The sequence below is a fragment of the Phoxinus phoxinus genome, assembly GCF_949152265.1.
Source record: "Phoxinus phoxinus genome assembly, chromosome: 4".
NCBI lineage: Eukaryota > Metazoa > Chordata > Actinopteri > Cypriniformes > Leuciscidae > Phoxinus > Phoxinus phoxinus.
In genome coordinates this window covers 2,531,378-2,547,360 of record NC_136879.1, presented here as the reverse complement: position 1 = coordinate 2,547,360, position 15,983 = coordinate 2,531,378, and the positions used below count along the sequence as shown (strand labels likewise).

The 15,983-nt window shown below is 41.4% G+C and overlaps 2 protein-coding genes across 2 annotated transcripts; both read left to right on the top strand.

Moving 5' to 3' along the window:
• Positions 1-2,892: 2,892 nt before the first annotated feature.
• LOC306996861 (uncharacterized protein) lies at positions 2,893-3,743 on the top strand (the record flags this gene model as incomplete). The annotated part of the gene is made up of 2 exons (XM_079609764.1): positions 2,893-2,965; positions 3,401-3,743. The coding sequence occupies exons 1-2, from the start codon at positions 2,916-2,918 to the stop codon at positions 3,741-3,743; spliced, it is 393 nt and encodes a 130-aa protein (XP_079465890.1). The 5' UTR covers positions 2,893-2,915.
• Positions 3,744-6,051: 2,308 nt separating this feature from the next.
• LOC306997289 (uncharacterized protein) lies at positions 6,052-7,382 on the top strand. The gene is made up of 5 exons (XM_079610525.1): positions 6,052-6,311; positions 6,484-6,591; positions 6,676-6,760; positions 6,923-7,096; positions 7,183-7,382. Exons 1-4 carry the CDS (start codon positions 6,156-6,158, stop codon positions 6,931-6,933), a joined length of 360 nt encoding a protein of 119 aa, XP_079466651.1. The 5' UTR covers positions 6,052-6,155; the 3' UTR covers positions 6,934-7,096; positions 7,183-7,382.
• The last annotated feature ends 8,601 nt before the right edge of the window (positions 7,383-15,983 follow it).

Here is a 15,983-nt window from a genome sequence, read left to right as displayed (position 1 = left end):
GTGGTGGTTGAGGAGATTCCCCCCTTCTATGTAAAGCGCTTTGAGTGTCCAGAAAAGCGCTATATAAATGTAATGAATTATTATTATTATTAATAAACACAAGTTTGCATTTTAGAGTCAATTCAAAATAAAGTCATTTGAGATGATCTTGAAAAACATTTAACAAAATACAGAGTTTTAGACTTATCAACTTCAAATTTTAAATATAACATGGTCAGACATGTGTCTTTAGCTGGAGTGCATTTCTAGAGTGCTGACGGGCCAACTTCAATTTAATTTTCATGAAGATGTTTCATAAAAATAAATTTCTAATAACTTACACAACTTTGAAGCTATTCATAATTTTTTTTTCATTATGACAATAATTCATTCTACATTTCCAATAAAGTGCCAGGTGTCAGCTTTCAAATGAGACCGTACTTGAGCTTTTAGGACAAAGGGTCAATTAATTGAATCTTTTTTAGGTTGGGTATGCTATTTCTGGGGATTTTTCAAAAGTGGCGCTGAAGGCTAACAGGTTAAATGAGCAACATTTGAGGGGCACAGGGGGCATTCCATCACCATCTATGAATGTGTAAATTAAGTTATTTCATTTAAAAAGAATCATGATGGCAGCTGTACTCAATTTTACAGTATTGTGTCATTCAGGCAAACTCAGACACTCAACAACTCATATGGCTCTTCAACATCATCCCACCACAATGATGGAGGCCGTCTATACCAACTCTACGCCTGTATGGGCTACGAGAAAACATCACCCAGAGACAAAATGATGTCAGCTGTACTCATTTTTACAGTATTGTGTCAATGAGACAAACTCTCGCGACGCGTTCCGAACTTTCCCAAGGTTCAAATAAAGACTATTCCACTTACACAGATGACTGATTATCTTTTTTTTTATTCTTTTTATTTTTATAAATGAACATTTCTAATAATTATTTTATATCATTTTGGTCTTTTTAATTTTTTTAAATATATATTTCCAACACAACCAGTAGATTTATCATCACTGTTCATTATAGCATATCTGCGAAAACATGTCTGAGCCATAGGCTGCCTGGGGAACATGAACAGATTTATATTGTCAAATTTCTTTTTCTAGGTTTTAGGAGCGATTTAATTCTGAGACAGTAACGTCACCGGCGCCTCTGCTCGCGGCCACCATTATGAAACGCGCACGTTGTTTTTCTGCTGATTTCTCTGCCAAAACTCAGCCAAAAATTCTGAAACTTTCTTGTGGCATTCGAATTCGTTGAGTTTTCGTCGAGATAGGTTTTTCACTCTTCAAATCTAAAGATATTTTTTCAAAAGGGTCCCGCACACATGACAACTCCCCCAGACCACTGCCACAAAGAAGACATGATAGTTACCTTACTGGTCCCAGGCATTCTGATAGTGAGTGCTCGTGGATGAAGAGCTCCACCCCCTCTATCGTGACTGACTGAAGCGAAGTTCTGCAAGAGCCGCACAGCATCTGAACTACGTTTTACAAGGGTAAGCAAATATACTTGTGTTTGAATAAGTACTAAAAACTATGTCTATAAAGGATCATATTTTATTTATTCGATGTCTGATTGAGATTTGTGGGGCGCACATTTGCTGAGATAGAGACGTCACCGACGCCTCTGCTCGCGGCCGCCATTATGAAACGTGCATGTTGTTTTTCTGCTGATTTCTCTGCCAAAACTCAGCCAAAAATGATTTATCGTTATTTAAACTTATATCGTTATTTTCAGTTCGAATAGACGCTTCCAACAAGCCCTGTGGCATTCGAATCCGTTGAGTTTTCGTCGAGATAAATTTGCTGAGATTAACCCCTAATTTCCACCAACTGCGGAACGGCTGCGGATCCGCTCCGGAACGCCGGCGGAGTCAATAGGTTTCCAATAAAGTCAATTTTTGTATTTTCACTGACTGCGGAACGGCTCCGCAGCACTACAGGGCAGAGTGCACAGGACAGGAAGTCGAGCAAAAAACAGAACAAAACAAAATAAAAGATCCGTTTAATTTTCAAAATAAAATACACCGTGATCATGGCAGATCATATTTCCCTACACTACACCTTGAAAATGGATGGAAAACTGTTCCTGGTTTGGTGGTTCTGTTTATCGAAACTACATATCGCGCGATCACACGTGAATTAGCGAGATCTCGTGGGTCCTCGGCCGCAGCCGTTCCGCAACAAATCCGGACTTGGTGGGTATTGAAGGACAGCGGAGCACGGAGCCGACACGCAGCGGAGCCGATCCGCAGCCGGTGGAAATCCGGGGAGAGACGTCACCGGCGCCTCTGCTCGCGGCCACCATTATGAAACGAGCAAGTTGGTCTTCTGCTGATTTCTCTGCCAAAACTCAGCCAAAATTTTTGAAACTTATATCGTTATTTTCAGTTCTAATAGAATAGGCTATTTTCATTTGTTTGTTCAAAACTAAATAATAGTTTTTTCTTAGACAAATTCGTCTAATGTCAGGGTATACAAATAAAAAGAACTGAGGATGAAGATGACTGAATATCTTTTTTTTCATAAATAAACATTTATAATAAATATTTTATATATCATTGTGGCCTTCATCTTTTTTCAAATAACTTGGAAAGTATTTCCAACACGTAAAACAAGTGGATGTTTTACTTGTTTGTTTAGCCCTTTAGGGCTAAAGAAGCACCGAAACCCTGCTGTATATATATATATATATATATATATATATATATATATATATATATATATATATATATATATATATATATATATTATTATGGTTGTTATTAACAGTGAATAAATCTAAAGCTTTTGAGACTACTATTTTGTGTTTTGAATTTTTCATGAAGAGGTGAACATTTCTTCCTTTGATGTAGGCTTACTTAATAATCTTATAATATATTTTAATGGTGGGGGTTCCCTTTTTCAGTTTCAACACATGCCCCTCAAAAGGTCTGTGACCGTGCAGAAAAGAGCTATAATGGACAGGTAAGTGTTTATATTTTTTTCATTTTGGATTTGTAAAGTGTAGTCTGTCTATCGATCTATCCTTCAATACATCTATCCATCTACATGTGAAATTCGAAAAACTATAATATCGTGCAAAGTTGTTTTTTTTCAGTAAATCAATTTAAAAGATGTAACTTCTATATTACATTACGTCATTACATGCGAGATATTTCAATGCTTTATTTGTTTTGATTATTATGGCTTATTTATTATGAAAAATGTAAATATGTTGTTCACATATAAATATATTAATATGTTTGAATTACTGAAATAAATTAACTTTTGCACGATAGGGTTTATATATATCTATCTATTTAATTTAATCTATTTAATTTGTGTATCGTTCTTTCAGATGATTGTTTACTTTTTTTATATATTGTATCATGTGTTTTTGTTTTCCATTTCTTTTGAAAGCATCAAAATCCATTGCCTGCAGTGCTACGAGCCGCAGGAGGACACCGCCTTACATCTGGCCACTGTATGCCTCCGTGACAGCACAGATGCTGAAAGGGCAGCCGAGGTCCAGAGAGCAGAGGCTTCTGCCAGAGACTGGATCCGCAATGCAAGGGTTTGGGACTTCCGGGATGTCTGCACACTGTTGCCTGACAGAGGTAGTCAGATGGCGATGGTGAAGGAGCTTATTCGTCTGGGTTTTTTGGTCAGTAACCAACCTCACATGGACCCCGGCAGAGAAGCTCCTTCTTCATCGCCCAAATCCTCCTCTGCTGACATCATCCCATCTCATGGCAAAAAGTAAGTGCATTATAGTTTGCAGGCATTGTTTTCAGTGCGACTTTGTCATCTCAGAATAAAGGTTTTAATAACACTGTTATTATTCACAAAATCTTAATGGTGGTGTCTTAAAGACCCACACTGATGAAAATCATGTTTTTCTAGGTGTTAACATGTTCTTGTGGCATTTTTCTGATGTTAGAGAACATATCTTGAGAAAAATAAGCTCAAAGTTGTATTTCTGAGTATTTCTACATTCAAATGACTGTGAATCAGTAGCAGACGCTAAAATGCCGTCTAAAATAGACTGGAGTTGTGACGTAGTAACTCCACTGGGCGGGGCTAGTTAGTTAAAAAAGTTAACTCTCTGTTAACTTAACTTCATTTGTGTTAAAGCGATGTAGATTATAATGTAATGTAATGTAATGCGTTTTACAGGGGCTTTTTTGAAGTTGTGTTTTGTGTTTAATTTTACTCAGCAGCAGGGTCAGATACACACACACAAGCCATTGCATGTCATTGTGAACAGAGCTCCGATAGTGGCACTGAAATTGGAACACATACTGTAACAATAAGTCACTTTCACCGTCGAGTTTCGCCTGTCGCAGTCGTTTGTCCCCTCGTGTGTCAAGCCCATCACTCGTGAGAGAGTCAGTCAGTTTTTCAGATAGAGCGGTGACATTAGCATCATAATCAGTGTTGGGCAAGTTACTTAAAAAAAGTAATTAGTTATAGTTACTAGTTACTTCTCACAAAAAGTAACTCAGTTAGTAACTGAGTTATATCATTACAAAAGTAACTAATTACCAGGCAAAGTAACTATTGAAAAAAACCGAAAAATTTAAATATGTGAAATGTCTTGGATACCCCCAATATTAAATATGTTAAATGAATGAAATGGACACTAGAACAAATATAAAACATTGATGGTTTAGAACTTTTAATATTTATTGCACAGACCACAACTGGCCAACAAATCCAAAAATAAATTACCGGTATGCTTCTTAAGAAATGTACCAAAAAGAAGTAATAAAAAATATACATAGGGCTACACATACACTCTTTATAGTGCAAATTAAAATGATAAAACCTTTACAACTGGTAGACATACTAGCCTACTTGAAGTATTTTCTTCCTCACAAATGTAAACAGTTTAACTAAAAGTGTTCTCAATATAATATTGAACAACGTACCAACATAAATAATAATAATAAAATATAATATTTTGGGGTTTTATTTGTATAACCTACAGAGAACTTTATTTAAGCCAAATTCTAGTCGTGTTTTCTCCACGTGTTCACAACCGGTCAAACAAAGATGTTTTCTTTGAACGTTCCCATGCAGGTTATTTTGGAGTTTTATTTTATAACCATGTAAACTAATTAAAACGTTGCAGATGATACACTATATTATGCTCGGACATAGGCCTACTCGGTTTCTCTCGCGAACTGTCGAGCGCGCTCTCGGACGGGCACACTCGGTCAATCTCGCGAACTGTCCAGCGCGCTCTCGGACGGACACACACTCGGTCTCTCTCGCGAACTGTCGAGCGCGCTCTCGGACGGATCACACTCGGTCTCTCTCGCGAACTGTCCAGCGCGCTCTCGGACGGACACACACTCGGTCTCTCTCGCGAACTGTCCAGCGCGCTCTCGGACGGACACACTCGGTCTCTCTCGCGAACTGTCGAGCGCGCTCTCGGACGGATCACACTTGGTCTCTCTCGCGCGCTGACGACGTTCGCTTGGCTTTTGTCCAGTCCGGCGCCTCGAAACACACACACACACCAGAGAAAAGAGTTTGCAGTTCCTATGGCGGAGAAAAGAGCCCGATTGGATGAAAACCGCTTCAGTGAACTCAATTATAGTAACGGCACATTTTATTGTCAGTAACGGTAACTGCGTTGTAACGGAGGAAACAGTAATTAGTTAGATTACTCGTTACTGACAAAAATAACGCCGTTAGTAACGCCGTTTATTTATAACGCCGTTATTCCCATCACTGATCATAATAATCCCGAAATTCCGAGCAATCCACTGATACTAAATATGTCCTTATTGATCACTGTGGGAGGGATAAAATATATAGGCGAAGTCGAGCTGTTTTACCGCGACGTCTCGGAGTGAAATAATGATCGGTGATCAGAGCTCTCAGCAACGGGGAGAGGGAGGGTCGTCTCCGTGCCAACGGCTCCGCCCACAATGCAGAGGTGAATTGCTAATGAGCTACTGCCGCTCTGCTGAAGCGAAGTCCCAGAAAACAGCACAGGTTTTGAGATTTTGGCTAAAAATGGCATAATCATAATTTAAAGACCACTGGGAATGTTTAAAAATAGCTCAAAATATGATCGGAGTGGGACTTTAAGTATCTTGTCTGTTTTGTCCCGTTTAATCCAAACAGACGGTCTATTGGGTCTGCTTTTAAACATCAGACAATCATGTTTAAAGCAAAGGCAGACGTGGAACGGATACAAGGGGACATCCAGGTGGGCCGTAAAATCACCAATGCTGACATGACCCTATACCGATACTATTGTGAGGCGGTCCTTGTCTACAGGCACATGCAGCTACCCGGAGCTGTGGAATACTTTACTGTAAGTTCATCAAATGTAATGAGTTTACACTTGTGACATCTAATATTTTCTCACGTATGCATTAGTACATTCACTCACTCACACTCACTCACACATACTCACTCACGCACTCACTCACTCGCTCACTCATTGAGTCACTCATTTATAATCACAGCTTTTCAATGTTTTGAAGGATGCGGAGTGGGTCGGCCGTGTCATCCATGGCAGTAGGGTGATACTGCGGACAACGAGGAAAACCTTGGTTGGTATGAGGGTTGCCCTGAGCCAGGCTGAGGAAGCTGTAAGTTTCATTACGACACAAAGAGAAGTTTGCTCACCACTAATGTTTTAAATGTAATAACTTTTTGGACTTTTTTTTCCATAGATATTGCACCAGTACTACCAGACCATCAGGCCTCACATTTTCAATGAAGAGAAAGGCTGCAACCGTTTTTTTCTGACCTGTTCTGGTGATAAGGTCAACAGTGTCTCCCAGGACATGAACATCCTCCACTCAATGTACACACCTACACAGATACATGTTCACATGTCTGAATGTATGCACTCAGTTACATCTTGTCAGTCACAGTCATTTCACGATTAACATTTCCTTTAAATTTGTATTTCAACAGGTATAAACTGACCATGTCAAAAAGCCAGGACGTGCGGAGGGCGGTTGTGGTGGACGCCAAACTGTTGTCGGCACACCAACAGGAGGCAATCCATTTATATTTGGGCCATAGCACCTGTGCGGTCCTTGATGAGGACTTGGTGGAGGCAGCCGAGCTCATATCCTCTATGGCTGGGTATGTCTCTTAAGTTATCAAGGATATAACACAAACACTATTTGTACATTATATTACTCTAAATATTGTATTCCCCACTTATGCAGGACTTGTTCGGACGAGGGGACAGCAGCAGTTGCTGAAACCAGCACGCGCCGTTCCTTTAACAAGTTTTTGGAGGTGTTCCCTGTCTCACTGCAGGGCCAGCCTCCATCTAAGAGGAAGCGCAGTGACTCTGGCTTTCCTGGAGACAGAGCGCTATACGAAAAGTGGCGGGCTTCCCAATATGCTCTAAGGGCAGACTATCTTGTCAGTAAGTCTCCAAATCTATCAATACAGCAATGTCACCCATTAATTCGACATTGATTCACTGTGACAAATGACTTGCATGAGTAAAGTCTTGTCATTCTGTCTTTCAGGTTACTTCAGTCTGCGGAGGCCTTCGGCCACAAAAGTGGCAAGGCTAATTGGTCAGGAGGGGTGGACGACCAATTGCCCAAAAGCAGAGGAGGTCGTGAACGTGGAAGCCGGCCTCCAAGCAGATGGTTGAAACCGACCCATATGTGCATCACTGTGTAGCTGAACAGGCCTGGACAGGTCTTGCCATTAAAGATTTTGGTCCTCCCAAAGGTTTCGGTAAGAAAACCTTTCAGTTATTTTCAAGGCAAGAAAATACAAAAATGTAAATTGTACCTTTTAACAGCCATTAACTGCACCAAGAACTAGAATTAAATCCTAGTAATGGTCTACATGCAAAGTTTATTCAGTAATTCAAAATGTAATGTTTTCCTAATTACAGGAGTGGTTGCCACCAGAAACTTTGCCAGTGGTGACATTGTCTGTGATTACCACGGCAATGTCATCACAGCATCTGAGGGGAGATCGATGATGGAGGACATAAACGGAGAGGCAGGGTACCTTTTTTTTTTTTATCCGGGGAGAAAGGCTTGTGTGTGGATGCCCAGACCTTTCCCTGCAGCTGTCACCCACTAATAGACACTTTTGGCCGCCGCATCAACCATTCATCCAAGTCGGCCAATGTAAAGCCATTCAGCTGCAAAATGACTTTTAACGGAGAAGAAAAGGACATTGTTTTATTCAAGGCCCTGAATAACATCACTGTGGACGAGGAGCTAAAATTTGACTATGGGGTCAGCCGAAAATCCTTCCGAGGGGAGGGGTTAGACCTTGAGTGGTTGGATGATTAAGCCCCAGTCCATTTTTTTGTTGTTGTAGTAAACACATATTTTATATATATATATATATATTTTATTAGTATGTGTATTTATGTTTGATTTTTCATAAATATTTAACTTTTAAAGTTACATTTTTATTTATCTATATTTAATTTACTAACAAACTTTTCGTTTTTATATGTTAGTGTCATAAAAAAAACAAAAAAAAAACTTTAACCCAGCCTCTGACATTACACAAAGTAGTGCAGTGTCAGTGCCAGTCCCAAGCCCGGATAAATGGTGAGGGTTTTTACTCACTTATTGTGTACTTTGTCACAGTCACCAGATAGTCACCAACTCCTCACTACATTTCCCATAATCCTCAACGGCCCTCACCTACATGCACTTACCTGACTCCTTACCTGCACGATACCTACCTGAACAACTTGTCTTTAGTCATCTGCTTACTTCATCTTCAATCATTGCCTTGATCTGCATATTAGAACAGACATCTATCCTGAACAATGTATAAATATGTTGCTCATCTGCTTCCATGTTGCGATCACATACTTCTGCAAATAAACCTATAACTTATTTGACAGAGTCCCTGTAGGCTGTCTGTGGACACTACATTAATGGCTCATTTTTCATAATTAAAGTTTTTTTTTTTTTAGGTAAATGCTAATGTACACCACACAGGGGACACAATACAACACATGACAACACAAGTCCCACATGTAACTTATTTGACAGGGTCCCTCTAGGCTGTTCGTGGACATTACATTAAAAGGTCATATTTCATAAATACAGTGGTTTTATGTGGTTTAACCTGTTGTATGCCACACAGGGGACACAATACAACAAACTGATGTTCATTACAGCCATTAATTATGCACAATTTGCATAATATTCAACCGTCCACAGACAACCGATTGAGGCTCTGTCGAATAAGTTACAGATGGGATCCAGTCGGTGAAGTCCCACATGCAACTTATTTGACAGGGTCCCTCTAGGCTGTTCGTTGACATTACATTAAAAGGTCATATTTCATAAATACAGTGGTTTTATGTGGTTTAACCTGTTGTATGCCACACAGGGGACACAATACAACAAACTGATGTTCATTACAGCCATTAATTATGCACAATTTGCATAATATTCAACCGTCCACAGACAACCGATTGAGGCTCTGTCGAATAAGTTACAGATGGGATCCAGTCGGTGAAGTCCCACATGCAACTTATTTGACAGGGTCCCTCTAGGCTGTTCGTTGACATTACATTAAAAGGTAATATTTCATAAATACAGTGGTTTTATGTGGTTTAACCTGTTGTATACAACACAGGGGACACAACAAACTGGTGTACATTACAGCCATTAATTATGCACAATTTGCATAATATTCTACTGTCAACAGACAGCCTATAGGGCACCCGTCAAATAGGTTACAGGATGGATGCTGTTTTTGACCGGATGGATCTCGAGAACCAAGCCGACTTTGGGCTCCATTCTCTGGGGTCATGGGCGGACCATGGGTACCTCCCCACACCCGGAGTTTGGAGCTCGAAGTCGGCGTGGTTTCAAAGTCAAAGTTCCACAGGAAGTTGCCATAATTCAGGAACCAAGCCGACTTCGGGCTCCACACTCTGGGGTCATGAGGGGCCCATGGGTACCTCCCCACACCCGGTGAATGGAGCTCAAAGTCGGCGTGGTTTCCGAGATACACCCGGTCAAACTTGGAACGGAAGTGGCCGTATCTCGGAAACGAAGCCGACTTGGGACTCAATACTCTGGGGTCATGAGAGGCCCATGGGTACCTCACCACACCCGGAGTTTGGAGCTCAAAGTCGGCGTGGTTTCCGACATACACCCGGTCAAAGCTGCATCGGAAGTGGCCGTATCTCGGAAACGGAAGGTCCCAGGAGCTGGGGACGGTGGGGTCAGAAGGGGCCCTATGGGCCCCCCTCATGCCCGGTGTTTGGAGCTCCAACTCGGCTTACCTCCCAAGATACACCCGGTTATACATAAGGGACTTTTGGACAAAACGGTCGATATCTCGGAAAGGAAGAGTCCCAGCGGATCGTCCTTCGGGGTGGTGATGGTCCTGAGCTTCTAGGACCCTTCCTTCTGCAGTGCACCCTTTCCTGTTGGCCCCCGTATATCAGACCGTGGGGGCGCTAGAAGCACGGGCTAGGGCGCGTTGGAGAGGGCCCCTCGGGACCTTACTTTGACCCGAGTTTGGTGTCTCTAGGCAGCTGGGTTCCCGAGTTATAGCCGTCTAAAATTCGGAGCCCACCGGCAACTTATTCGACAGAGCTCCTGTAGGCTCCCCGTGGACAATGCATTACAAGGTCATATTTCATAAATAAAGGGGCTATTTGTGGTCAAACCTACTGTACACCACTCAGGGGCCACACCCCAGCACACTGATGTAAATTATAGCTATTAATTATGCATAATTAGACGAAAAATGAACTGTCCACGGAGTGCTTACAGGGGCTCTGTCGGATAAGTTACAGATGGGATACAGTTGATAAAGTCCCACCTGTTACTTATTTGACAAAGTCCCTGTAGGCTGTCTACATTTATGGCTCATTTTTAATAATTAAAGTGTTTTTTTTTAGGTAAATACTACTGTACAACAAACAGGGGACACAATACAACACACTGGTGTACATTACAGGCATTAATTATGCACAATTTGCATAATATTCAACCATCCACAGACAGCCTATGGGGGCTCTGTCGAATAAGTTACAGATGGGATCCAGTCGGTGAAGTCCCACATGCAACTTATTTGACAGGGTCCCTCTAGGCTGTTCGTGGACAGTTCATTTTTATGCTAATTTTGCATAATTGGTAGCTATAATTTACATCAGTGTGTTGTGTCCCCTGAGTGGTGTACAGTAGGTTATACCCAGGGCCACACAGAATCTGCAGACTTTTTTTGTGATTTCTGTGTGGAATTTTTGGGAAAATCTGCGGAATTATGCGGAATGGTTTTAAATCTGTTACAGGTGCAATGTGTCATATTTCTGAGGATCTATTGACAGAAATGCAATATAAGATTCATAACTATGTTTTCAGTGGTGTAAAAAGACCTTACTTAATGAAACGTTATGTTTTTATTACCTTAGAATGAGTAATTTATATCTACATAACCGCGGGAACCCCCTTCTATGAAGGTCGACATATCATGACGTCATGTTTCTACCGTAGCCGAAAGCAAACAAACAGCGCTAAAGAAACCTCATTGCTTGACTTGGTACTCTCTGCTGCTGACTCAGACAACGACATCTTTTGTCTTACGTCGGCCACCATAGCTTCTCCTTCGAGTTTGAAAACGGAGGGATAGGCCGTCAGTGACTCGCTGTTTGCAATTCGCAAATCATACATTGCACCTTTAAACAGATCTTAGAGTATTGGAACTGAAAATATTACAAAATAAAATATAAAATATTCACTTCTTAATTTTTATTTAAGGTTTACAATACAAATAGAAAAAGAACATTTGATCTATGTTATTGTCCATACACTAAACAGCGGAGAAAATTTCATTGTGCACAGATCATTAAACAAGCAATTGAACATAATTTAAGAACATGGCAAAATAAATATCAATATTAAAATAAATAAAGTATATAAAGTAATGAACTACTTTTTAAGAGCTATAAATTACTTTTAAATAAATAAATAAATACTGGTGTGACAATCAGTTACAGAACAGTTCATTAAATACATAAAAATATAATTAAATAAATATATTAATAAACACATTCATATTAAAAAAACACTAATTTTACTATTTTACTACTAACTTAGCATCAGAAAAAGTCATTTGACGTCAGAAAAGCTACTGAATGTGTGTGGAGTTTGGAGCTTATTTTGAGTCTCTGCTGTTGAATTTGGCATTTAGCATCATCTTAACATTGTCCTCGGTTAGGCTTCGTCTGTGCTGTGTCAGAAGAGAAGAATAGTGGGAAAAAAGTCTCTCCACATCCACTGAAGTAGTGGGCAGATGCAGGTACAGTGCAACCAGTGGGGCAAGTGTTGGCATTCGATCTTCCCTTGCAGCCCACCACTCCACTGCACTAACCTCGCCTGTATCACTCTTGTCCATACAGATGTAGCGATGCCACTCCTCTGCAGACACCTTGCTCAAAGCAGGGACAACTTGGACATAACTCTGCATATCAGGTTTTAAGCCAGATACCTTGGCTGGATCAAAGATTGGGAGGGCTTTAAATAGTTCAGTGGAAGGATGTCTCTCCATCACAGCCTGAAGCTTGGTAGAACATTGTGCCATTGCTTCTTTAAACATCTCAGAACAAGTGTACCGCTCATCATCATTTAACTCCTTCATCTTCTCTCTGGTGCGGGGACGCCAGTCCTCAGCCTCTGCGGTGCGCCCATACTCAAACAACATGCTGAGGTCCTCTAGCTGACTGAAGATGGTGGCAGCCACGGGTCTGGAGGTTTCTTCAAGCTTGACCAGGGTGGCAAGTATATCGGAGCTATGCTCAACAATGAAGGTGGCCTGGATTTTTTAATGAGTTTTCCGTTCTCCTGTAACAGAACTCTAAAATCCTGCACAGCTTTAGAGGACAGTGGCAGCGTTTGGATGAAGCCATGCAAAATATCAATGTTTTCTGCCAGATATTGCACAGCTTTTATCCAGGAACCCCATCTTGTCTGGACAGCAAACACTGGCATGAGAGGAGACAGACCCTGCTGCATCATGAAGGCCCTCAATTCAAGACGACGCTGGGGTGACTGGCAGAAAACACGCTTTACCAAACCACACATCCGGTTCAGTTCTTCAAATGTCTCTGGAAACACTGCTAAAACTAACTGCAGAAGATGTGCAAGACAGGTGATATGTACGGCATTGGGAAAGAGGCCATATAGAATCGTGTTATATGCTTTTTTCATATAACTTGAAGAGTCTGTGACAAAAGCCCATACATCATTAAAATCAATGTTGTTGGAGTTAAGACAGGAGATGACAGCCTGCGATACGGTGCTGAAATTAACACGATCCAAAAAAACGAGATCTGCTGCAACAGGTGGCTTGCCCACTGGCTGGAGGAGAATAGCAAGAGCACAACGTCCGCAAGCATCTGTCGTTTCATCTGCAATCACATAAACAGGACTTCCATTTACAGCCTGCTTGATGTCCTCCAAATACTGAGGAAATAAGTGTGGAAGATAATCAGAGCGTAGGTGAGATGGAGCTGGAATTGACCCTCCCTGTTTGCAGTACTTCTGTAAAAATGAGGAAAATTTTGATGTTTTTTCCAGAGGGATGTCGGCTTCAATGAAGGTCTTTATGAAATCATAAATGAACTCCTTTCTCTCAGCTGTAGATGGAGTCTTAGACATACAGGAGGCCAATGTCTGTGTTTTGAATGATGCTGGGGGGTAAAAAAGTATTTTATTATATTAGGGGGCTATTTTAATTCCAAAGCCAAGGGAACTTTATCAGGATGCATAGTATCCTATTTATTTAAGATAAATTATTCATTCACAAAGAGAATTGATGCCCTTGAAGGTTAGTTTTCCTCATTTTATTGATTAAGGCATTAAGATTTCCAAAAGATGATTTTGTATTCCTCTTCTAAGTCAACTTTAGCATGGGTGTGTTCACTTATGCTAAGCACTGTATGTGTGTGTGTGTGTATACTGTTCAAAAGTTTGGGGTCGGTAAGATTTGAAATGCTTTTAAAAGTATCTTCTGCTGTGTTGCACAACAGAGGTTTACTGGTTAAATGAAATGGTTTGATTTTACTTAAAACATTTATAATAAATAAATAAAGTACTATTAGTCTATCAATATTACTTTGAGAAGTACGTTCGATTGTATAGTATATTTCTGTGATCATTAATATTCAACCGAACTTTTATTTTGACGGGTTTCTGAGTGTATCTGATGCTGAAATGCAGAACGTCGTGTAATCAAATCTGCGGCACTCATTTGCAGAGACTAGCAAAACTAGCAGACTTTAATAGCAGCCTTTTAATATTCACAGACACTAGTCAATATAGCGATTTGATATTATTATCGGCAGTGAGACAGAGTAGTTATTTCCACTTTGCGCCGGTATTGCGGTAGCAAAAAACACAACCCAGCACTGTTCTCATCATGATTACTTTTTATTATTTTTCAACACAAAGAAAATAAAACTTTAAATAAACTTGCCAAGAGCACTCCTCTTTCTGTTCGTGTGGCGAGCGGATTTGAGATGTTCCAGTGCCGTCTGTCGCCTCAGGTAATCAACGGAGTGTTGACAGGCTTTACAAAACATAACTCCGCCATCTTCATAAAAATCGTTTGCAAAATCTTTTGCTCTGTCCTGTGCCGTAATTTTGACAGACAAGTGACGTATCCTTAATTCCTCCGTGTTCAGTTTTATTTTAGACATTTTCAACTTTCACTCTCTCATAAAATGTAAACATCAATCAGCGCAGCCTACTACCCCCTCACAATCGCGTGCGCGAGGTTGTAGCCTGTCAATGACGGACACTACATTACGTGGAAAACTGCGGAAATCAGCGGAGGTTTCTGCGAGCGCGGATTCCGTGCGGGCCTGGTTATACCTCATAAAACAACTGTAGCTATGAAATGTGAGCCATTAATGTACTGTCTGGGGGAAGACTATAGGGACCCTGTCAAATAAGTTACAGGCGGGATGCTGTTTTTGACTTAGTCATTTTCAGCGGGTGAATCAGGGGCCAAAAGGTCGCAGGGGCCCCAAATTTGACACGGTGGTAATCCAGGGGCCCCCTGTTCAGGATCTCGGGTTTCATGGGCCTGGGGGAGGGGCAAAAATTTTCCCTGCGAAGGCTACCAGAATGCGAAGTTTGGGGCCCCTCGGACCCCTGGGGGCCGAACAGTAGCCGAGGACACGTGCAACTTATTGCATGCGTTTTCATAGGTGGTTCGTGGACAGTGGACCAAAAGGTCCGTTTGGCCCCAAATTGTCGTCCACGCCCCGTCAGGGGCCCCTGGGGCCGTGTCTAGAGCCTCGTGTCTCTTCGACCCGTTTTCGTGCTTAATTGGCCCACTTGTCCACGAGCAGGGGCTCCAAATTTGACACGGTGGTAGTCCAGGGGCCCCTTGGCCAGGATCCTCGGTTTCTTGGTCCTAGGTGGGCCCCGAGTCTGTTTCTTAACTCAAACCTACCTTTTCAATGGGCCCTTTGGAGAGGGTCTTTCTGTCTATGAGCGCAAGAGGCCTTTGTGAGAGATTTTGACAAAGGCAGTCAAAAAAATTCCCTGCGCTCTAGGGACTCGTCCTCCTAGTGTGTGGCAATGGGGCCCCTAGGCTACCAGGATGCGAAGTTTGGGGCACCTTGGAACCCCAGGGGCCGAACAGTAGCTGAGGACACGTGCAACTTATTGCATGCGTTTTCATAGGTGGTTCGTGGACAGTGGACACTTAGGTGGACGAATAGGCTGTCCGTGGTCATGCCATTTTAATGCTAATAATGCATAATTATGAACTGTAAAGTGTACCAACATGTTGGATTGTCTTCCCTGTGTGCACTGTACTCTATGATTTACATTTATAATGATGTATTATGACCTATTAATGCATTGACCACGGACAGTCTAAAGAGGTCCCGTCAAATAAATCAGTTCACACAGGTGGGCAGAGAAAGGGCCCACCTGTAACTTATTTGACAGTGTTCCTGTAGGCTGTCAGTGGACAGGTGTTATAACAAATTAATTAC

Bases quoted from the DNA above. Each gene is read 5' to 3' on its own strand.
- LOC306997289 (XM_079610525.1), top strand. From the start codon at position 6,156: ATGTTTAAAGCAAAGGCAGACGTGGAACGGATACAAGGGGACATCCAG. The intron at 6,312-6,483 runs GTAAGTTCATCA...AATGTTTTGAAG, and splicing joins GAGCTGTGGAATACTTTACT to GATGCGGAGTGGGTCGGCCG. The intron at 6,592-6,675 runs GTAAGTTTCATT...TTTTTTCCATAG, and splicing joins TGAGCCAGGCTGAGGAAGCT to ATATTGCACCAGTACTACCA.